Source organism: Pan troglodytes, chromosome 21 (assembly GCF_028858775.2).
Source record: "Pan troglodytes isolate AG18354 chromosome 21, NHGRI_mPanTro3-v2.0_pri, whole genome shotgun sequence".
Classification (NCBI taxonomy): Eukaryota; Metazoa; Chordata; class Mammalia; order Primates; family Hominidae; genus Pan; species Pan troglodytes.
The window spans coordinates 47,787,033-47,812,427 of NC_072419.2; the positions used below are offsets into that span (position 1 = coordinate 47,787,033).

Sequence of the window (25,395 nt, forward strand, 5' to 3'; positions counted from 1 at the left end):
TGTAATCTAAAGATATATCACACGATATAAAAACATATTCATGAGGTTATTTATTACAACATTTTTTGGTAATTGTAAAATAATGAAAACTACCTATCTAAACATAAATGATTGAATAAATTAGGATATATACAATGTAATACTAGACAGCTATAAAAACAACTAAGAGAGAATTCTACAAACTGCAGGAAACAATTCCCTATTTAATAAATGGTGCTGGGAAAACTGGCTAGCCATATGTAGAAAGCTGAAACTGGATCCTTCCTTACACCTTATACAAAATTAATCCAAGATGGATTAAAGACTTAAATGTTAGACCTAAAACCATAAAAACCCTAGAAGAAAATCTAGGCAATATCATTCAGGACATAGGCATGGGCAAGGACTTCATGACTAAAACACCAAAAGCAATGGCAACAAAAGCCAAAATTGACAAATGGGATCTAATTAAACTAAAGAGCTTCTGCACAGCAAAAAAACTACCATCAGAGTGAACAGGCAACCTACAGAATGGGAGAAAATTCTTGCAATCTACTCATCTGACAAAGGGCTACTAATATCCAGAATCAACAATGAGCTCAAAACAAATTTATAAGAAAAAAACAACCCCATCAAAAAGTGGGTGAAGGATATGAACAGACATTTCTCGAAAGAAGACATTTATGCAGCCAAAAGACACATGAAAAAATGCTCATCATCACTGGCCATCAGAGAAATGCAAATCAAAACCACAATGAGATACCATCTCACGCCAGTTAGAATGGTGATCATTAAAAAGTCAGGAAACAACAGGTGCTGGAGAGGATGTGGAGAAATAGGAACACTTTTACACTGTTGGTGGGACTGTAAACTGGTTCAACCATTGTGGAAGTCAGTGTGGCCATTCCTCAGGGATCTAGAACTAGAAATACCATTTGACCCAGCAATCCCATTACTGGGTATATACCCAAAGGATTATAAATCATGCTGCTATAAAGACACATGCACACGTATGTTACTGCGGCACTATTCACAATAGCAAAGACTTGGAACCAACCCAAATGTCCAACAATGATAGACTGGATTAAGAAAATGTGGCACATATACACCATGGAATACTATGCAGCCATAAAAAAGGATGAGTTCATGTTCTTTGTAGGGACATGAATGAAGCTGGAAACCATCATTCTCAGCAAACTATCACAAGGACAAAAAACCAAACACCGCATGTTCTCACTCATAGGTGGGAATTGAACAATGAGAACACATGGACACAGGAAGGGGAACATCACACACCGGGGCCTGTTGTGGGGTCGGGGGAGGGGGGAGGGATAGCATTAGGAGATATAACTAATGTTAAATGACGAGTTAATGGGTGCAGCACACCAACATGGCACTTGTATACATATGTAACTAACCTGCATGTTCTGCACATGTACCCTAAAACTTAAAGTATAATAATAATTAAAAAAAAATTCTACAAACTGATAGGCAATGATTTCTAAAGATATTTAAGTGAAAAAGGCAGTGTTAAAAGAGTATAATATGCTACCTTTTGTGTAAGAATAAAGGGAAAATAAAAAAGCATGTACACATCTATTAATTAATACAAAAAGAAACAGAGGAAGGGTAAACAAAAAACCCCACAATGTCTATCTACCTGCAAGGGGTAGGGGAGAGAACAGTAGCAGGGATACAGGAGGGAGTGACACTTCTCTGAGTATACCTCTGTACACAGATCTGTCTTTAGGAAATCTGTTAAAGTTCTACATATTAAAACATAAAAAACTAAAGATGAAAACAAGCTGAAACAAGTGAATCCATGTATGTTTAAAACAAGTAGTATAACTGCACCTCACAGAGAATAAAACCCCTTCCATTAATTGATGAACACAGCATTTGACTACATATTCTCCACTTCTGGGGGAAGGGGAAAGTACAGCAAACCAATTCTGAAATTTTTTTTCTTGGTAGTTAAATGGTGAAGTGACTCTGAAATCATTTCAGATGTGGTATAGGATTAAGCAAATGAGTAAACGTATTGATGTTGGGAACTGGCAAATATGAAATGCTATAAGGCAAGGGAGATACTGTCAGATGAATCTCAACTGCAGGCATCATCAGTTGAACTCATGACTTCTATAACATGTATGAACACAAGCATGTATATGTGCATGTGTATATATACACATATAATATGTGTGTGGATATATGTATATACGTGTATACATATATTCATATGTGCGTGTTTGTATGTATTTTCCCCCTAGTTTTGACAACAGAAAGGGCCTAAGAGCAAAGATGCCCCATCAGCAATGAGTACACCTAACACTCAGATCTTGGTGTTTAACACTGAAGCTCCTCACAGAAATGGCTGATTCCAAAGCTAAAGCAGGGAAGACAGACGATGAGCCCGAAACATCCTGCTATGTCAGAAAGTAAGAGGGTGTTTAGAAAAATAAACATGGCATGTCAAAATGACAAATAAGTTAGCTTGAAGAGCTTTCGTTGCCCAAAACTGAGACCATCTGAACACCAAAGTAATTGAGTAAAGAATTATAAGTCACTGAAAACAATAGGAATCTATACCAATGAGACACACATAAATAATGAATAAGGGATAAGGGGGAGCTCTTGTTTACTACAAAATACAAATGGTAACTGTAAAGGAAGTGGTAGTTAGAAAATAATTTTGAGGCTGGGTGCAGTGGCTCACGCCTGTAATATCAGCACTTTGGTAGGCTGGGGCAGGAGGATGGCTTGAGGTCAGAAGTTTGAGACCAGTCTGGCAGCATAGTGAAACCCCATCTCTACAAAAAAATCGGGAAAAAAAAATCAGCCACACATGATGGTGCATGCCTGTAGTCCCAGGTACTTGGGAGGCTGAGATGGGAGGATTGATTGAGCCCAGATGGTTGAGGCTGTAGTCAGTCATGATTGTGCCACTGCACACCAGCCTGGGTGACAGAGCAAGACCCTGTCTCAAAAAAAACAAAATAACAAACAAAAAAAACCCATTTTGTAACCAACGTAGAAAAGATGGGCATGGTGCAGAATCATCAAGGGATGCTAAATCTTGGGAGAATGATGTGAAGAGAAGCAGGATATTTGCATGATCTTAAAATGTCTCCCTGCAGATTACTTATTAGTTATAATGGAACAAAAAGAATAACTAGACAATGGTTACAGAAGAATAAGAACTTAGGAAAGACACACTGATATATTTAGGGACAAAAAGGCCTGACATACGTAACTTGTTTGCAACTGGTTCAGGAAACATGCGTGCACGCGTGCGCACACACACACATACACAAATATTTATTAAAATAAGTTTATAATATAAGTATATATACATATATAAACTTTAAAAAATAATTTATCTTGACATACATCTATTCCACGGCTGAAGTGGATACTGTGTTTGGCATCTTTTTTTCTGACAACCAATACTGATTCCTAGACTATCAAAGAGCTCTGGCAGAAGGTCAGACTGGGCTATCGTACCCTATTCTTTTTACCATGGTGATTGGTCCAGGATGGACACATGACCCAGCCAGACTAATCTGGGAGTCCTTCCTTTAAAATATATATATATATTGGCAGGAGTGGGTAGGAAAATGAATCTTTCTTCCTAGGTCATGAAGTTGTTAAGCTGTAAGCCCACAGCTATGGGCAGCCATGATTCCAGCCTTGAGAGGAATGCATTTGCAAAGAATGGAGTGGCACCCAGACAGGCGCAGGGGGTCACTGAAGACAAACTGCCTTGGTCTCAACTAAACTTCCTGGTTCTGATTCCTTAAGCCAGTGAACCTCATCATCATTTTTTTCTAACTTAAGCTAATTTGATTGGGTTTATGTTACTTGTAACCAAGAGAGTTCTGAATAACACAAAGGCCTAATACTCCCACCAATTAATGGCACAGGAGCTTGAATCAAAGCAATCTTATTTCTATAATCCTCTTTTTTATTAATAGCTTTCAGAGTTAGAACAAACTAACTTGCAAGGAAAAAAAGGAAGAAATAACATTTTTGAGAGTCAAAGTAACTATTTTTTATTAAAACTTGATTTTACAATCAAACATATCTCCACTTTAAAGAAAGTACCTACTATGCATTTATGACATGCAAGAAACTCCCAATCAGTTATATCATACATGTAGGACAACTATTACTTATAACCATCAAAGCTTTTATCCTGTCTTCCACATGGCTTCATCAGCCAAGAACATTTTGTGCATCTTTACTTTCTGTAGTCTGTCCTAGTAAAAACGTGGTTTTTTTTTTGTTTTTTGTTTTTTTTGCTTTCCAAATAGGAAATTTCATTATCATATGAAAGCACTAGGATTTCTCAAACTTTCTCTTCAAGCATATCTCCAGTTTCTAACCTCCAGGTTTCTTTGCTAGAACTGAGAGTTAGGAAGTGAGTGCTGAATCTGAGTACGAGGAAAGATATGGGTACATGTCACGACATCGTACTACTATGAATCTTTTATGGCTCTGTCCCCGTGGACTCCAGGTATTGAAAGCTCTTATCTACTAAGATGCATTAATTCAAAATGATTCATCTTCTCATTTTAAAATTAAAACCTTATAAAATATCCATCAGAGCCTTACGGAAAGAATGCGTTACTACTACAGCCACCGAAAATAGCTCATGATCCCAATGACTGCCTCCAAAGACACGTAGAGTCTCAGAAGTCCAGTCCAGGAACCACTACTCCACTCCAGCAACAACGCTTCAGAGAAGCTTCCAGCACTGACCTTCCTATAGGCTTTGATCTTCTTCCCAGGAGTACAATACTGAAAACATGGATATCACCTTGAAAAAGCTCATTTGCACACTTGATTCAGCTTTTCCATAATACCCGTATTAACTGAGTCTACATAGAAAACTGAGTTGGTATTGATTTTTTAAAGATACTAGTTAAAAGAAAAAATATAAAAAGACCCTAATTATTTTGGTACAGATATAATCTGCTGTAGATAAACTGTGAACTAAATCTGCCCTGTCAGTCCCTTTAACCGTATCATCAACACCTTCAAAACGGAGATTAGAGAGGTTTGTGATATTGTCCTAGTAAAAAGGAAACAAAAAGATTACTTCCTCTTAAGATGAAAAAGCAGAGTTTTACCAAGTAGTCCTATTAAAAGTAATAAAAGCAACTGAAAATAAAAATTCAGGAAGTATAGAAGAGTTTCAAATAAAAAGTATAACCCATCCTCAGTACACCAAATCCCCAGAGAGGATCACTTTTGACTGATGCCTCTCTAACCCCAAATACGCTCATGCTTCTAGTTCATTATTTATCAACAGTAAGCAATGGCTACTGACATCCTGATAGGAAAGTTGATGAATTCAGATCTCATATACCTCTCCTATTGCTGTCCCTACTCAGTATTTTCGTTGAACTCTCTTAGTGGAGGCAACCACACTTTAAATTTTCATTAATTCTTTGCTTTTCTGATTGCTCCTCTGTCATGACCCATTCTTGTGTTGCAGACAAAATATCCTCAATCTGAGGATGCTAATTTAAAATGTGTTCATTCTTTTCCTTGAATTATTTCTTCTGATGACAGTTGTTCTTTTCTTTCTTCCTTTTCCTGCTTTATGCTGCTCGTTTTCCTCTACGGTCTTGTGCTCTTCAGTAGACTGATTTCCTATTGAAAATCAACTAGGCTGGTAATACAGGTGCCTGGTGAGGCTCTCCTCTGCTGCCAAGTAAACTGCTTTCTCTACAAGCCTCGCCCCTGAATAGGAAGCCTGGCCTAGGACACTGTACACATGGCAAGACTTGTCAAGTGGCTGTCCCTCCCTCCACTTTTTAGGGTATGGGCAGGGAAGGGCAGAGAAGTTAGTGCCCTGTGCCCCCTTCCTGTGGGTATGATTCCTTATATGGAGCCCTAGCCCCTTCCCCAGGGCAAACTGCCCAATATTCTTAGAGTAATTGCCTGAGTTCATCCTGGAGCTGACAAACCACACAGCCATTCTGCAGACAGTCCCTTAATCAGCCACCTCCGCTTCTGGCCTGCCTCCAATCCCTCCTCCAGAGCTGCCTGCTCCATTGCAAGGAGGAAACACCTCTATCTTTGCTGCAAACACAGCGCCTGCCTGAGCTCTAGCTAGGACTCCCTCCACACCATTTATCCACCAGTATGATACCACTGGACTTCTTTGTCCAGAAATTCAGTAATAGCTCTCATCTGTGAAATATTTCTTCCCCTCTGTTCTTCCTATCATTTCAGTAAGATTTGGATAAGAGGTGAAAATGAAAGCAGGCTGCGTGTACCATCTTAAAATCTGGAAGCCCCTAAAAAGAACATTTGTTTAAATGTCTTTTGGTCTTTTTGCTTTAAGTCTTTTCTCATCTATTAATTTCTTTAATAACTGGATCAATACTCATCTCTTCCAAGGGACTCCCCAGACCAGAAATGACATACTCTTTACCTTCTAAATCCTTTCAGCTACTCTGTATGCAGTTATATCAGGTTTTTCATTTGTTTATATCTTTGCCTGTTTCTTGAACACTTGTCAAGGTTGCTTCTTGTGAAAAGCACCTCAAACTCATAAAAGTACCTCAATGACTAGTCTCATAGATACTTCTGTGACACTTTGCTTCCTTTCCCTATAAAAAAACTCATAAAGCAAGACACAGAAGAGGCAATAAAAATATACTGGATAAATGAGTAGGCATTTATCAAGCATTATTATTTAGTAACTCTTTCCTTACAGATTTGGTAAAGGTCTACTATGCACCAGGCCACAGAGTAAGCACTTCTGATGCTCTTAAAAAAAAAACAAAAACCCCAGAAATAAAGACTTAGTGCAAAGCTTCCAAGGTGGGTCTCTGACACTACCATTTAGATTTCTTCCCTGGTTAACATGAAGTCCAATGGGTTCCAAGCTCAGGGTCTCTACTGAGGACTCATACACACCGTTATGTCTTCTTTATTCTAATAAATGGTCACAATGTAAAAACAAGTCTCCCAACAGAAAGAATCCCATTAATGTAATCTCTTGAACCTGAAATTAGCCTCAATAAAGATCTCTCTAAACAGATAGCTGATTGACTTTCAAATAAATGAGAAAGAGCCACCAGCTCTTGTGAGGAGGAAAGGTAGTTGAGTTCTACCACTCTTCCTGCACCACACAGTTATCAGCTGACTCAGCGGCAATCAGGCAGCTCAAATGGTTATATAATCAGAAGGCCTGGGGTTTAACACTTTGCAGAAGCAATCATCACAGATGAAAGCGAAAAAAGGTAAAATGCTGGATTCGGGAGAAAAATCTGCTCTGGGTTGACAAACCAAACAAACGGGGATGAAAAACTGAAATTGGGGCTGATCACACCAACCACTTCTTTTCCTCTTTTTGCTTTTTCATTCCTAGCAGATGTTACATATAAAAACTTACACAGGCTCCACTTTTCCTGTGATCTTTCACCTGGGAAACATGTTTCTCAAAGGATAATCTAAGAATCAGCCACACTGTAATTACCTGGGAGAATTTTGAACTGCAAGTTTCTGGGTTCCACCCCAGACCTAATCATTCTCTCTGGGGAATCCACTTTTCTAACAAGCTGTCCAGGTAGTTCCCTAGGCACAGCAAAGTCTGAGGACCAGAGATCCAGGTAGACAGACCTCCACTTGGGCCAGCACACTGACTAATTTCTTGACTTGCAAGCAAGAATATGAACCATTCTCATATGTGTGGAAATTCCAAAGCTTATCCTCTGCCCTCACCAACAACATGAACACCAAAACTCAAGACCCTAGCTTTTAAAAGCAACATTCAGGCTGGGCACCATGGCTCATGCCTGTAATCCCAGCACTTTAAGAGGCCAGGCAAGCAAATCACTTGAGGACAGGAGTTCGAGACCAGCCTGGCCAACATAGCAAAACCCCGTCTCTACTAAAAATACAAAAAATAAACTGGGTGTGGTGTCCCAGCTACTCGGGAGGCTGAAGCAGAACTGCCTGAACCCAGGAGGTGGAGATTGCAGTGAGCCGAGATCACACCACTGCACTCCAGCCTGGGCGACAGAGCGAGACCCTGTCTCAAAAAAAAAAAAAAAAAAAAGAAGCAACCTTCAGCTCAGTCAAAATGCTTGGCTCCCTATGTGAGAAAGGGCAACCTAAAGAGCTGGCCACAGACCTACTCCTCAGATACTCACTCCCTGGATATAGAGTAAAAGAATCAGAAGGCTTCATACACAACTGAAATGGATCATCTTTCCTGCTCACTCGGCTGTGCCTTAATGCCACGAAGCTGACTTTTTACTAAAGGCTATTTCAGGAAGAAAAAAATGAAATTCACCGGCATTTAGAAGCATTAGATGCAAAAACTGTTGTTGAGCACAGTATCTACTGCATAACAGTTCTTGCTATAATCTGAATTTGTCCCCCAAAATTCCTGTGTTGGAAACCTCATCTCCAATGCAGCAGTGTCAGGGGTTGGGGTCTAATAAGAGGAGATCAGGTCAGGTGGCTCTGGACTCATGAATGGATGAATATTGTTATCACAGGAGTGGATTCTCTTGAGAGTAGCCCTCTCTCGTTAACATTTCGTCCTCTCTTGCTCCTCTCTCTGCCTTTGGCCACAGGATGAGGAGCTGCACACAGGTCCTCCCCAGATTCCAGTGCCATACTGTTGGACTTCCCAGTCTCCAGAATGGTAAGCCAAATAAATTTCTGTTCATTATACATTATCTAGTCTGTGTATTCTGTTATAGCAACATAAAATGAACTATAACAGTTCCCTAATAAGAAATTTCTTTCTCAAATGGTAAAAACTTAGCTTCTCTGAGAAACTGGCATGTTGCTTTTCTAAGGCCAAAACATTATATTCAATATAATGAACAATTTTGGGAACAATATATTCCCAAAGCCTTTATTAACATTTCATGACCCTACATGACCTGACCCCTGCCTTTCTGATCCCCTCCTCCAGCTATACCAGCCATGTACAGCTATGTATGCATAGGTATGTGTATATGTTTTTATGTATACACATAAACGTACATCTGGGTATGTCTTCTTAGGCAAGTGGCTCCAATCCTCTCTGGAATAAGGCACTATAATTTTAAAAATAGTATAAGCATATGAGCTATACCAAATGAAATTTTAATTTCAGAGTCAGGAAAATGACAGAGCCTAACTTGGCTTCCTGAAGGAGCTTTCTTTCTTGCTTAAGTTTTACACAATAAAGGAATGAACTAAACTCATACTCAAAAATAATTTAGAGAATTAAGCCAGGTTTGGTGATATATATCTGTAATCCCAGCTATTGGGGAGACCCCATCTCTAAAAAAAATAATAATAATAATTTGGAGGGAAAAGAATAAATACTAGTTTCAATTGAAACTTCTCCTATTTAAGAATTTTAGGCTTTTATCTCTTAAGCAATAAATGAATACTGATCACTATTAATATCATCCTTGAAAAGGAAAATTTGCTAGACTCTACCTATCACCTGTTTAGAACAGACACGTTCAATAATCTGCTTGTTGCCTCTCAAATGCAAACACAAACAAAGGAAAAAGTTGAAGACATTTTAGTCCTTGAAAGGATACCATGGAGTATGCAAACTGAAATTCTATAGAAGAGGGACCATTTCCTACAAATAAAAACCAATTTCTCTGACACTGAAATCTCCCCATGTCCATTTCTGATCTTCCTTAGCAAACCATAAAAGACACACAGCTATGGAGAGAAAAGTCGGTTTTACAGTCAGGTGAACCTGGAGTCAAATCCCAACAATGGTGCTCACTAGTTTTGTGCCTTGGACAAGTTACTTAACTTTTTGAACTTTCATTCAATTATAAAATGGATATATTACCTACTGTTATATAACAATGGGAGTTATAAGATACCTTATACAGGTCGTATTTTCAAGGAGAAGAGCTCTATCCATTTATTCTTGGTATATATACATATACATATCTTAACTTTTGTTGAGGAAAACAAGTCACACATACCTAAAAACCACAATTAATGACGAGAAAAGTAGCCTGTTTTAGAGGCAAACATACAAGACTGCGAATCAGGCCTGAGATTATAACACACATCTGTGAATGACCTTAGACAAGTCACTTCTCTGTGGGTCTCCGTTTCCCTGGCTGCAATACAACAGGGCTATGGAAGTTCAGAGGGGACACACAGGTACACTGGTTTGGGGAAACTCTGATATATATCTGTACTGATATATATCTGAACTCTGATATATATCTGAACTGAGACTTGCACTCAGACCTGAAGAATGGAAAGGACTTGGGATACTGAGAGAAGGGTAAGAGCTGGGGAAATACCAAAAGCAATCCAAAGGAGAAGTGGGTCAAGGACCTTTAAGAACTAACGAGATTAATCGAGTTGGCCAGGTATAGCGCCAGAGATGGAAAGGGAGGGAGATGTCAGACCCCAGAGGGTCTGAATAACAGAGGAAGGAGTCTGGATTTTGTCCTGTCTGGAGTCTGGATTTTGTCCTGGAGGCAACAGGAGCAATCAGGGGACAACAGGAGCAATCAGGGGGCAACAGGAACAATCAGAAGATTCTAGGCGGTTATAAATTGTTGAGGGAATCCTATTTCCCTGTCTCCATGTTTTCATGAGGAAAAGCATATTTTATTCCCAAGGACTGAAAAATACTGGAAATATATTTTCTACCCTTCTTCAAACTTATCTCACTTCCCCGACTGGGGAAATACCCGAATAGCAAGACTGGAAGAAGGAATGGAGCACACATGGCCCAGCACTACCACCTCTGCTTCCGAGTGCCTGCAGTGCTGGCAGATAAACTCAAGTGAGGGAGTAACAGCAAGTCTGATGGTGGCCACAAGCTAACAAATGTTTTTCAATCCAGTTTACCAATAACCGAGCTGATAAACGAATGCCCATTTCTATTGACTATTTCTCAACTGATTTAGAATTGAAAAGGGAGAAAAGGCGATTTGATTTACCACCACCACCACCACCACTGTTGCCAACATAAATAAAGGGGCCAACAGCAGGGCTTCAGAAAGACTAGCCAGGTGGCAGCTGGCAAGATGGACTGAGGGAGGAAAAGGCCAGAAGCCCGTAAATCAGTTGCGGAGCTCCTACAGTAATCCAAGCATTAAGTGAATCATTTATAGCCATCAAGTATTACCAGGGTCTAATCGATACCTGCTCAAATCAAAACATGTACTTGAGCCAATCTGCAAGAGTAAATCAACGGGAACAAAAAACTAAGGCTTAATTACTAACATATGCATATATACATATGTGTGTGTATATATATACATGTATTTTTAAATCAATTAACATGCTTCATATCTAAAATTGCTTCTGCCTACCAGTAGGATCACTAATTAAAGGAACCAAAACAACTTTATAAAGATATAAAAGAGAAGCAATCAAAGGCTAACCAGTCCAGAACCCTGGAGTACATAGAAGAATTCTATTATGTTACAGATCAATGTAATAGAACTCTAAAATAAAGAGAAAGCTCATGTAACTTGTCCACATTTTTGAAGAGATGATCACTTCTGTCAGTCTCCTCTAATAGGGTGTCTCTTGGACTTCTAAACCTCAAAAGGTTCTGCTGTCTTCTAAGTTAGCAGCCTTTGAAAACACTGCCAAGCACTTCTCCAACTCACTTATATTTCATACAGCCTAATTAGATCAAATCAAGTTGCGTTAATATTGCTACATTTATATAACAAAGACTGTACATTTTCGCTAGACAGAATCCTGATTTTGCCTATACATTTGGCATCCAACACTTTGTTAAATGCCTCCTTATTCCCCCAAAATGGAATTTATGACAATGTTTGCATACTCATCACTTTGTTTCAGACCTCATACAATGTAAACATGAATTCCTTAAAAAAGGAGGAGTTGATAAAATTGTAAACATCAGAAACCAGTGACTAAATGGGCTCAGACACCTATGGCTTTCTAATGTCTTCTAGATACAAACCAAGACTTCTTATTAGGGCTATAAAACTCTCCTCTAATTACCCTAAATTCTCAAACACAATCTTTATTCCTTATTATTCTCTGTAATAATAATAAAAAAAAGTTGCCACACTAGCTCATGTCTGATCCTCCTCCTTTATATATGCTATTATCCCAAAGTACCACTTCAGTTCCTCCAAAGTAATCTGGAGATGAAAATTATTTGCAGAGGCTGAACAGTCACTCTGCTACTCCATCCACACACTGGAGACTAGAGTATGCTCACTAGGTTCACTAAGAAACAAATCCTGTAAGGTTTTAGTTAGGCAGAATCCTGAGTTCTGTCTACCTCTCTCTTGGCCGTCTGTAAGGTATTTTATGGGCATTTTCTGTAACCTACATTCCTGAGATCCCACCCAAGTTTCTGTGGTAGATGAAAGATGAAATTCCCTGCCAGACAGAAGGGAGTGAATATTATGAGGCAAAATTTTAATTTGGATTAAGAAACTATCCATCTGGTCCCAACAAGCTGTCCTTCTGAAAAAGAACTGAACCATATAGTAAACTCCAGGTTGCAACACACACCACTTAAAATGCATTCTTAAAATTACCTCCTTCATGCCTGACCAACACAGGTGTGATGGCCTCATTACTTTATGTTTTGTTAGTATCCACATCAGTCTGTGTTTTTTTATGAGTGCTCTTGGTCTAAAATAATAGATACATAGATAAATATAATTAACCTTCCCTTGCACTTAGATTTTAGACATGTAAATTCCTTAAGATAGGAGTCATGTATTTGGTGTTTCCTCAAAATTCTAAATATAAAGTTCTCCACAAGGAATTTAGAAACAAAATGAGAAATATAATATTTGCATATGATGACAGATATTGAGTTCCCTGCACAAGGAATGCATTTGCTGTCTTGATAGGGTCTATACAGTGAATCTGTACCTATGCACTCTGGTCTCTCTGTAAGTCATTATGGTCTCCTCTGGTCTCATTTACTCAGCATTTCCTAAGCACTTGTCAATGTGTCAAGCACTGTGCTAGACAATGAACTAGATAAACAGATCAGGAATGGTCCTGTACTCAGAGCTTGGAACCTAGGGGAAGCTAGTCAGTCCTCATCTATCTGGAAATCTGTGCATACTGACGGCTCTCTCAGGCTTCCTGCACCACTGATTCCCGTGACTGTGCATCCTCCTCATAGCAGCTCCTCTGCCACTCTACACGACTGCTGTTCCAAAAATCACTGCCCCCTGTATCACACCTGGGATGTCACTTCCCTTACACCCTGTGCATGTTAACATTTTAATTCTTTTTAGTCCAAAAGGAATGGCAAGAAACTGCATGGTCAGTATTATTAATTAAGGTTATCTTTCTCTCATTAGGAGGTAAGAAAAGTGGTTCATTTTTGGCTGAAAGCTAATATAGACACAAAGAACATATAAACATGGGATATAGCGGGTACATCTACACAGCTAGCAACTAAAGAATGCTAAGTACTAAGACCAAAAAGAATGGTTGGGGTCTGAAGGGGGTGGGGAATTCTTGGGAGTATCCTAAAAACACAAATGTCGTTTTTGAAATACCACGACTTTAGAAATGCAATGAGAAAACAGCAACCTCCAAGGACAGCCCCTTGCATTAGCACCAAGGGGTTACCCCTGCTCCCCATCCTATACAGGTGAGATGTGAAGCTTAGGCCCACAGGAGTGCAGCAGGGTTATGCCTAGGGGCTTGGGCTAATGCCAAAGGCAAATCATTCTGCACTGGCATAGGCAAGTGCTCAGAGAAGGGAGAAAGGAACGTACCTGGCCTTCCTGGACTTCGTCCTGGCTGCAGAGTCAGTGCAGCTCCTCTTCTCTTTGGCCTCCTTGGTGCCCGAGGCCTCCCGGGGCTTCCGTGCCTTCTTTGCCCCATCTTTTTGCTTCGGCTCCTTGTGCTCCTTGGCCTTCTTCGGCTCCTTGGCCTTTCTGGGTTCCTTTGGCTCTTTCGGTTCTCGTTTCCTCTTTGGCTTGGGCTCTCTGTCCTTGCTTCCCTTTGCTGCACCCTCTTGGTCTCCTGGCTCCTTTTTCTTCCGTTTCTTCTTCACTCCAGTACCTCCTCCTCCACTGTCCTCCATCCCATTATGGGATGTCATTTTCCTAGGAAAAAGGGTAGCAGCTTCCTCTTCAGCAGTATACAGGTCCTTCTGAGGCAGACAGTGACTAGCAACATCTTCAATTTTCTCTTCTTGATCAGTGCTGCAGTCAAATGGGGATGGAGATTTGTAGTCAAAATTGACAGAGGCATCAGACATTGGGGAGTGATTCAAAACTTTTAAATTTGACAACTGTAAAAGAGAGAGAAACAAGCATATTACCCTTCCAATTCATGCTTCAGACAAAGAGAGTTACCCAGTTTGAATACATGGATTTGCTCAACAAATATTTACTGAGTTCCCACTCTCTGTTAGTTCCTATTGTGCTAGGCCTTGGAGACAGAGTGGCAAACAGGACATACACGGCCTTTACACTTGTGGAGCTGTGCCAACGTGTTGTTAGCATACTAAATCAGGATCATTCAAAGGTAGGCCTTTGATTTTAACTAAAAATTGTGCTGTTCTGTATGATCATCTAATCTAGCCACCAGACTGAGCACCAAATAACCTTTAGCCACTTGCAAAAACCAAACTACCTGTATAGGAGGAAGTTTTATGGTGATAGATGCCATTAGAAAGGATGTGTCACAGGTGCTGAAGGCATCCCTAAAATGGAAGTTGCAAAGCTGTTTTTGAGCACCAACAAATAAAAGTACAGCCCCCCAAAGTGACCACTTTTTAAGAAAACATCCCTTTGGGTTTAGAAGTTATATCTCATTCTTTCAGGTCTGGTGTTGCAAAAAATATTTACAATTTCACAACAAAGCTAAGGTTGGTGATAATCGGTAACAATGTGGGTGTTAGTTTCAAGGAACGGCACCTTCTCCTTGGTCTGGAACAAAGAAATAACTTAAGAAGAGCCTGGGAGGGACAAGCAGGCTTTCTAAGAAGACGGTTACAATCATCTTTGCATGACGGCTTAGAAACAGCACCATTTGTGAGGAACCTGCTCTCTTAACAAGAGGCCTGGCATGTGCTAAAGGGCACAGACAGTTGCCCAGGTGGCATGGTTTCCCTTCAGTATGCTGGTTACCCAATCTGTGCTCAGACTTCCTGGCCCACCCTGGTAGTTACAGAGACTGTAACATTCAGCTGCATATTCCCCCTTCTGTTTTTCCAGTTTCTTTCCCTAGTCCAATGCTCCCAAACATAACACTGAGAATCCCAGGAGAAAAAGATGAAAGAAAGGAAAGATTTTTGGGGGGGCGGGGGGCAGATCTTTATCATATCAATACAGTACAGCCTCATAAGCCTAAATACAAAGGGAATTGGTCATTCTGACAGGACTCACTACTTTCAAAAATAAATAAATAAATAAATAAAAGGAAAACAATTCAGTTTGATGATCTCATTGCTGATTGAGCACTTGAGAAGGCTTTGGAAAAGGAGGAGATAAGTGGACATAAAAGGAATTTAAAATCAAATACAAAAAAAATGGTTAAGGTGGTAAATTTTCTATCATACGCTTTTACCACAATTTTAAAAACTGTTTTAATGGGATACAAGGCAAGAAGAAATCCAGCAGTGAGGTGACAGGTATCCAGGTAAAGCTTGGCTCCTGTGAAGTGCAGAGCTGTCCTCGGAAGATTCTTGAATTCTGTGCCAAGGATGCCTGGCCCTCAAGGAACAAGTTTTTGCTTAGCATGCAAGGGTGTACAGACTTAAAAAGGATGAGTCACAGGTTTCTTAGGCTTTCAAAGATAACATAAAAGATCTACTCCCACCGAGGCGGCTCTCTGAAGGTCAGAGTGAGACCCTGTCTTTTCAGCTCATATCTCACGTCCAGGACCCTTTTCTGAAGGACAGGGGTCCCCAAAGAAGCTAGAAGCAGGTGGCAGTAAGGGAGCATTCAATCCTTAGGCAATAGCAAGAGCTGCAGCTAACATTTATTGAAAACATGCCATATGGGTACACTAGGGCTTGTGCAAGGCATGTTTCATGACCTGTAATCTTTATAACAATCCCACAGGGTCAATATGAAGATGCCGATTTTGTATACAGAGAAATGGAAGATTAGTGATGTTAATTGATATGCCCAAGGCTATATGGCTACTGAGTGCAGGAGCCTGGATTTGAACTCTCCATCTGGCCAAAGCTCACACCCAATTCATTGAGCATTGTATGACCTCCTGGGGAACTACAATGATTGCTAGGCCATGAGACCAGCATGATGAAACTTGGTTAGAAATGTTAAATGCAGCCAGGCATGGTGGTTCACACCTGTAATACCAGCACTTTGGGAGGCTGAGGTGGGAGAACCACTTGAGGTCAGGAGTTAGAGACCAGCCTGGGCAATAGAGCAAGACCCTGTCTCTACCAAAAAAAAAAATTTGAAACATTTGCCAGCAGTGGTGGTGCACACCTGTAGTCCTAGCTACTTAGGAGGCTGAGGCAGGAGGATCACTTGAGCCCAGCAGTTTGAAGTTACAACGGGCTATGATTGTGCCACTGCACTCCAGCCTGGGCAACACAGCAAGACTTGATCTCTTAAAAGTTAAATGTGATGGCATATGCAATCACTTTGGGAAAGGTCATGCAGTTCTTGATGAAAAAGCAGATATTAGTAATAAAATATATAAAATTATAATTGAAAAGTCTACCAGAAATGTTTGTATTTTTAAGGCACCTTGTTGGGAGCTTTGAAAACATATTTGCTGAAGATTAAAAAATATAAGACAAAAAAAAATTTCTTTCATGCGTCTCAAGGTCAGCAGGGGAAAGGCAAAGAGCTGAAATAAAAGCTTTGTTTCAGCTTCTACCAAGGACATTAAATTACCACTTTGAAACTGGCCCTAAAAGGAACAGGTTGAAGATGATGGGCCACAAGGTGCCAAAAATATTTTACAAATTATAACAACAGTTTAAATAGAGACAAGAATCTAGGAAAACAGGAATGAAATGGACAGGTTCCACTGGTAACACATGCAACAACGCTAGCTCATAAACTGCACTGTTAGTAAAAAACTCGTTTCTGTGATTCAAAATTATCAATCCACAATATTCCTGGAAAAGACACTTAAAGACTTGAATCTAGATAAACTGGATCAGGTCAGTTGAAAAGGAGCTAAGAACTAATGAAAAAATTATGGCCCTGGGCAGTGGTTCCAAACAGAGGTCCATGGACAAACCTTTAACAATTATTCAAGAACCTGAAAGTCAAAATAGATTCTAATTAAGAAAATCATCCAGAATAATGAGCGTATCTGCTACAGAATCTTCTTCATCAGTTATAACCATTTCTATACCTTTTCAACAGAAAGCCTTGAAATAATATGCTAAAACTCAGGCAACAAAAACCATTAAATTTCAGTACATCAGGTAAAAAAAAAATTAAGCATATTTCACTGTATTTTTTTGTTTTGGGTCAGGAGACATATATTTCTATCTGTAAGGAATCCATACATGGATACCTGACAATCATTGCCTATAAGCTGCTTCCAAGCTAGTACTGTTCTCTATCTAAGCTCCTGAGGAATAGAGAGAGAGCCTTTCACTCTTATTCATATAAACAGTATTTACTGGCCATTTACAAGTTTCTTTAAATATTGGCATGGCAAACAGGTATATATAGAGATGTGAAGGTTGAAAGGGAAGATACTCTCCAAGTTGTGATGACATTTCCCTCTCCCAATTTTAGGATGATTCTTTCTTTGAAAGAAAAATTAAATAAAGTGATAATATAATACTATTAGACTTCCCCCAACTTTTCCTAAAAGTATGCATATTTTATGTGAAATATAGTAATTAAGGAATTTAAATATTTTTCATTTAAAACTTTAATACACTTATCAAAATTAATAACTTTTGCACTTTAAAGAATATTATCAAGAAAGTACAGTTGGCCCTCTAAATCCATGGGTTCTGCATCTATGGAGTCAACCAACTGAGGATTGAAAATATTTGAAAACAAACAAACAATTAAAAATGACAATACAACAATAAAAATACATATTTAAAAACAATATACTACAACAACTATTTATGTAGCATTTGTGTTGCGTTAGGTATTGTAAGTAACCTAGAGATGATTTAAAGTGTATGAGAAGATGTGTATGGGTTATATACAAATACTACACCATTTTAAATAAGGGACTTGAGCATCCTCAGATTTTGGTATTCATGAAAGGCGTTAGAACAATCCCACATGGACGCTGAGGAAGAAGTGCATAAAGAAAATCCCCAGAATAGGAGAAAATATTTGCAAATCATTTATCAGATAAGGGTCTAGTGTCTAGAATATATAAAGAATTCTTACAAGTCAATAATAAAAAAGAACCAAATTCAAGGCCACAATGAGATACTATTTTATACCCACCTAAGATGGCTATAATAAAAAAGACAAGACAACAATAATTTTGGCAAGGATACAGAGAAATTGAAACTTTCATACATTGTTGGTGGGAATATAAAATGGTGAAGCCACTTAACAGTGTGACAGTCCTTCAAGAAGTTAAACACAGTTAGCAAATGATCCAGCAATTCCATCATAGATACACACACACACACACACACACACACACACATATACACAGAATTGAAAACAGGTGTTTAAACAAAAACTTACACACAAATGTTCACAGCAGCACTATTCACAATAGCCAAAAGGTGGAAGCAACTCCATCCATCAACAGACGAACAGGCAAACAAAATGTGGTATGTCCATACAATGGCATATTATTCAGCCATAAAAAGGAGTAACATGGGGCTGGGTGCAGTGGCTCACACCTATAATCCCAGCAAAGGGGAGGCCAAGGTGGGCGGATCACATGAGGTCAGGAGTTCAAGACCAGCCTGGCCAACATGGTGAAACTCCCTATCTACTAAGAACACAAAAATTAGCCAGGTGGGGTGGCATGCGCCTGTAATCCCAGCTACTTGGGAGGCTAAGGCAGGAGAATTGCTTGAACTTGGGAGGCGGAGGTTGCAGTGAGCTGAGATCGTGCCACTGTACTCCAGCCTAGGTGACAAAGTGAGACTCTGTCTCAAAAACATAAAAAATAAAAAAATAAAAAAGGAGTGAAGTACTGAAACATGCTACACCATGGATAGACCTTGAAAACAGGCTAAATGAAATCAGCCAGACACAAAAGGCCACATATTGTATAATTCCATTTATATGAAATGCTCAGCAAAAAACGAACTCAAAGAGACAAATTGGGGGTTACAAAAATGTTCTGAAATTAAATAGTGGTGATGTTTACACAATCTTGTGAATATTCTAAAAACCACAAAATTGCACATTTTTAAAGGGTGGATTTTATAGTATGTAAATTACATTTTCATTTTGAAAAATCCAGTACTAGGACATACCAAAATTGGTGCTCTCAAATATTGCTGGCAAGAGTATCAACTATTAAAAGCCTTTTTTTGCAGGACAGAGTAGCAACATGTAGTGAATTCTTATAATTTTATGTTGCCTCAACATCCATTTTGGATGTACACTGGACTTTCTCACACCAGAAGTGGAGCTTGATCAAGCTTGATACAGTTTCTACCCTTGACCCTGCTTCCTCCCAGTTCCTCAAGGTGGTCAATCCAGATATCTGCCTTTTACAACTGCCTCCTGGTGACCACCCACCTACGGGACAGCCAGAGAGCCTACCTACGTGTCTTGCTCCACTGACCCCATACCCTGCATGGACTGCCCAGATACGCCGCAGTGACTCCACTGAACTCTAACTGCTTGCTCTAAACCCAGCAATTAGAACTCCCTGCAGGAAACCTGCTTGGGTAATGGTTAACCGCCTGGACCCTAATGAAGACTTTGATCCATGGGTTGGTTCATCTTTCTTTCTTGCTCCCCACACACTGACTGAACATGCGTGCCCTGGATAGCTCTTCGCTTCTCACTGGCTCTGTGAGGTGTGCTGCTCTCTTCTCTCTAGGATCTGCAAGTAATAAAACTGCTTCTGTTATTTCATGTTTTGTTATGCTGTCTTCTCTGTATCTCACCTGACTGACACACATTAACCTAACTCTCCTCCTGATTAAGGCTCTCCTAGAGAGTGGTTATCTTGGTAGGAATAAAATGGACACAGGACACAGGTTAGACAAGAGCCACAAGGTGTCTGCCAGTATAAGTTAAGTCTTCTGTGAGAGGGACACCTGGTCACTGGTCACTTGCATTAGGCTGCCCTTCAGGATAGAGAAGTATCCAGTGAAAGGCACACTGTAAACACACACGACCACCCCACTGGGGCCCCATGAGGGCAGTGCTAGAAATTACAGCCACTGCCCAGGGAGTGACCTTAAGACCAAATTAGATAAAAATACAACAAAACAATACCAAAATTTTAATTGTGGATATCCTTTTAAACAGGGCAACTTCTCTTCTAGGGCATAAATAAAGGAAACACATAATAACTCCAAAGGATTATATATAAGAATATCTGATACACAATTGTGTTTAATAGAGAAAAAAGCTATAATAACCTGTTTGCCAATCTTTAGGAAAATATTTAAATTAATAGTACACCCATCATCTGGAATAATACTACGCAGCCATTATTATACGGAGGTTTAAAAGACATGAAACATGTCTACATTTGGGAAGCAAAAAAAGAAAACCTATGGTCTAATCACATTTTTGTTTTTAAAAAATACTATACGAATGCTAGCTTTTTAAAACAATTTTTTAAAGTCTGCAAGGGCACAGACCAAATGTTAACCATCATCATGTCTGGATGATACGACTGTGGGCAGCTTTCACTTCTTTTTTGTTCTTTGTTTTTACCTGTCTCCCATGAGTAGAATGTAAGCTTCCAGAGGCAGTGATTCTGTGGTAGTACCTAGAAAAGTACCTGGCTTATGGTATAATTCAATCCTGTGGTTACTGAATGAAAGAAACAGTTATCTACAATTTGGAAAAGAGAAAAAGGGAGTCTATAGAATTGTACATGTAAACAGAAATGGCAATAAATATCTGTGCATAGAACAAATAATGGAAGGAAAACAAAATGTTAATAGTAAGCATTTGAGGCTATGCAAATTTGGCTGTTTATTTCTAATAGACATCTACAATTTCAATAATGAGAATGTATTACTTTCATGGTATTTTTAACAGAAAAACTTTCATATACATGTAATAGAAAAATTTTACAGACTTCTATAATAAGCGGGAAAAACTGTTTTACCAGACAATCCATGTTTCTCCCAATCATAAGGATTTAAGAATCAAAGGCAGAATGAGAGGTGTCAGCACTGAGAGATTACATTTGACTGAGGTGCAGGACAAAGTGTGCACTTTGCACCTGGGCTGGAAAGGCCACCACAAACCCTTCATCCAGCTGTGCTTCCTTGCACCTCCAACCCAAGTAGTGAGCAAGGCCTCGCTGGCTCCTGCTGCTGGCTGGCTTTGGAGTCTTCTATCTTCTCCAGCAGGGAGAAGATGGTGTTCTGTGTTAGAAATTAGCTAAACATAAAAACGAGTAGAAAAGCTCATCAAAATTTGCAACCTTCTATGTTTTTTTAAAGTTCAAATAATAAAAATGAAAATTCAAAGGAAGAGGTAACTGTTTCTATTAATAAATCAGTTTGTGGACAACATTTCAGGTAGCTAAAGTTATTTCCTAATTAAAATTAGGATTGTTTTATTTTTTTCACCTTCACTTTCTTCTGAAAGATTTTTTTTAAAACAGGCATTTGACTACAGAACATACTAAATGTAGAAAAAAAAAAAACCCCACATGTCCTCAGCTTTTATTTTGCTGCAATTGTACTGCAACTTATCCATTCAGCAAAGACATCTGTGTGGAATTAGCAAGACTGACCAGAGTGGGGGCAGGAACAATGTCTGTCCGATTGTGCATTTGTATGTCTCTTTCTCTCTTTCTTTTTCTGCATTTAGTATACAGTCAGTCCCCGACTCATAATGGTTTGATTTATGAATTTTCAACTTTATGATGGGTTTGTCAGGACATAACTTCATCGGGAAGTCCAGGAACATTTCTATTTCAATCTGTCTCTACTGAGGAGTCCTGTGCTTTAGGTGACAAAGCAGGTACTTTGATCCTGATGTTCTTCACATAGTCACAGCTGGTTAGACAGTTCAGTTGCAGGTATTTAAGGATAATTCAGGTGGAGAAATCCAGTAAGTTCTTGGATAATTTTCCAAGAAAAATTTCTACAAGAATGAATTAGACTGCCCAGCAAGAATAAAGAGAGAAGAGAAAACAGGACCAAATCCTGACACACACTAACATTTCAGGATCACCAGAGGAAGAAGAACCTACAGAGTGAGAAGAAACAGTGAGATAAGCGAAGTTGGTGGGAAAAAAGGTAAGACTGAAAGCATGGTATCCCCGAAGCCTGAAGAAAAGAGCATTTCAAGACAGAATCATCGCAGGTGTCAAACGCTGCTGAGAAGCAGGTAAGTGAAGCACTAAAGAGTGGTCAACAGATTTGGTAATGTCATTTTTTCAAAACCTTTCCACCCCCAAATACTTGACTCTGTCGTTTTTAGTCTCCACCTCTACTTCCATATTTTTGCAATTAAAATGGGGAGACGGGGACAGGAGATACTTTTATGATGTTTCAAGAGTCTTAGAAATTTGAAATCTCTAAATATGCAGTCAACCTAATTCTTGTTAACTCTAGGCAGTAACAAAAACTGTGGGCTAGTATATGGCTAAATTTAGATGCTGACAGGGAAGAATTAGGAGGAGAGAGGGAAAATAATAATAAGTGCCTGTGTTGTGTTTGGAAACTACTTTTATTTCTAACTATGGCTTTGGGTAGACCAAAACCTCACAGTAACTCAATTTCCTAATCTGCCTAAGTGGAATGATGTTTGCTCCACCAACAAAGTCCAGGAGATACGTCTTTTAGAATTATTTGGTGATACATTCTAGGACAAGTAGATGCTGAACAGAATCTAGTGGGGTGAATAAGACTATTTTCCTACCTCTTAATTCCTGGCCCACATGTAGTTTTACAGTAGCTTTGGGCTACCAGAGGCCCTAGGCCCAAAACTTAGGCCAACTCTGCTCCTACCCCTGCCACATAATAAACCAGGACCCCGGCCTAGAGTTAGAAAGACTGTATTCGGCTGGGCGCAGTGGCTCATGCCTGTAATCCCAGCACTTTGGGAGGCCGAGGCGGGTGGATCACAAGGTCAGGAGATCGAGACCATCCTGGCTAACATGGTAAAACCCCGTCTCTACTAAAAAATACAAAAAATTAGCTGGGCATGGTGGCGGGCGCCTGTAGTCCCAGCTACTCAGGAGGCTGAGGCAGGAGAATGGCATGAATCTGGGAGGCGGAGCTCGCAGGGAGCCGAGATCGCACCACTGCACTCCAGCCTGGGCAACAGAGCGAGACTCCGTCTCAAAAAAAAAGAAAAAGAAAGACTGTATTCATGGTTAAGGAATTGTTCTTTTATGTATCTCAGCCTTGTAGTCACAATGACTCTAACCACCCAGAATTGTTCTGATATTTTACACATAAAATGGATTCCAAGGCCAGGCACGGTGGCTCACGCCTGTAATCCCAGCACTTTGGGAGGCTGAGATGGGTGGATCACAAGGTCAGGAGATTGAGAACATCCTGGCCAACATGGTGAAACCCCATCTCTACTAAAAATTCAAAAAACTAGCTGGGTGTGGTGGCGTGTGCCTGCAATCCCAGCTACTCAAGAGGCTAAGGCAGGAGAATTGCTTGATTCCGGGAGGTGGAGATTGCGGTGAGCCAAGATCGCGCCACTGCACTCCAGCCTGGTGACAGAGTGAGACTCTGTCTCAAAAAAAAAAAAAAAAAAAAAAAAAAAAAAGATGTCAATAATAATAATAGTTAATTTTACTAACAACTGGGTATTAGGAAGATACTAAGCTTATTAAATGTATCACCAAAACAACCTTAAGATAGAGGCATATTATGACTCCATTTTACAGAGTAGAAGCCTAGAGAGGCTAAATAACTCAACTTGGTCCCACGGCTAGTAAGTGGTAAAGCTAAGATTTGGGATTTGACTCCTATTTCAAGGGCCATTGCTTTTAATCACTTCACACTGTCTCGTGTACTGGATACAACAAACTTAGAAATAAGAATCAGCAAGAACCTCTAACCAACCTCTATTTTGTTTCCATCACCCATTCCCCAACACACCTGTATCTCTCCTCAACCTTTCCCCAGATGACTTTCAATTCACTAACTTTTCCTCTTCTATCCATTTCTTCATAAATCCACTTGTTCTCCAGATCAGATGAGAAACATATCAAGAATAAACAATTTATTAAGTGGACATATATTAAATAAATGTAGTAGGACATATATTAAATAAATGATGTCTAAGACTTTTCAGCTTCACCCAGAAGGGTCCCAAGATGAGGGTCATTTTAAACATGGACTTGGCAGCTACCAAAGATCTACAACCACCATCGTAAGAATGTAGTTTGTTAGCAGTAGACATATTTCTTTTATCCTTACAAAATGAGAACGTTTTACTCTCAGTATCTAAATATTACGTAGTTCCTGGACAGTAAGTTCATGATAAAGTTACAAACCATATCAAAATGAAAAAGACGCTCCTGTTGCACTTTTGGTTTTTTCATGATACTTTAACCCTTTGGGCTAGTTTTCCCAAGGATGAATCAAAGTTATGCAGAGCGGCCAGGCACGGTGGCTCATTCCTGTAATCCTATCACTTTGGGAGGCCAAGACATGCGGATTGCCTGAGCTCAGAAGTTTGAGATCAGCCTGGGCAAAATAGTGAAACCCCGTCTCTACTAAAATACAAAAAATCAGCCAGGCGTGGTGGCAGGCGCCTGTAATCCCAGCTACTCAAGAGGCTGAGGCATGATAATTGCTTGAACCCGGGAGGTGGAGGTTGCAGTGAGCTGAGATTTTGCCACTACACTCCAGCCTGGGCAACAAAGCAAAACTCTGTCTCAAAAAAAAAAAAACAAAGTTAGGCAGAGGAAGACAATTCTTCACAGTCACATCAATACTCGTTGTGCGAGCTAAAAATGTCACAGATCCAAATCCTTCATCATCACTTTGAAGCTGCTTCAAAAACTTGGTCACCAGAGCTCCCCAGACTCCTCTGGTCAAGACAGGAGACGAGGCAATTCCATTAGTTGTTTTTAAGTAGCCTTTTTTATGATAGTGTTTTCTACATGTAAACTTACTAGACTTATAGCTTCTTTATGCATAGGATTTTAAAATTAGCAGCTTATTTCCATTAAAATTTTGTGTCTGTCTCATAAATGCTAGTGACGTATTTGATAACAATAGTAACATGAATTAAATGAACCACAGTGCAATTTAAATATTAAATTTTAATATTAACATATAATTAATCATACTATAAATATTTTAATGTTAATATTTTATACTAAAATTAA

At 39.5% G+C, this 25,395-nt stretch overlaps 1 protein-coding gene across 9 annotated transcripts in view; it reads right to left on the minus strand.

The window, feature by feature from the left end:
* Window positions 1-25,395, minus strand: part of CHD6 (chromodomain helicase DNA binding protein 6) — a 210,132-nt gene that overhangs the window by 115,855 nt on the left and 68,882 nt on the right. For all 9 annotated transcript variants that reach the window (XM_054674526.2, XM_054674524.2, XM_016937925.4 and 6 more), the window contains one exon: window positions 13,728-14,248. In XM_054674526.2, coding sequence (XP_054530501.1) covers window positions 13,728-14,248 — 521 coding nt within the window. The remainder of the gene's footprint in view (window positions 1-13,727; window positions 14,249-25,395) is intronic.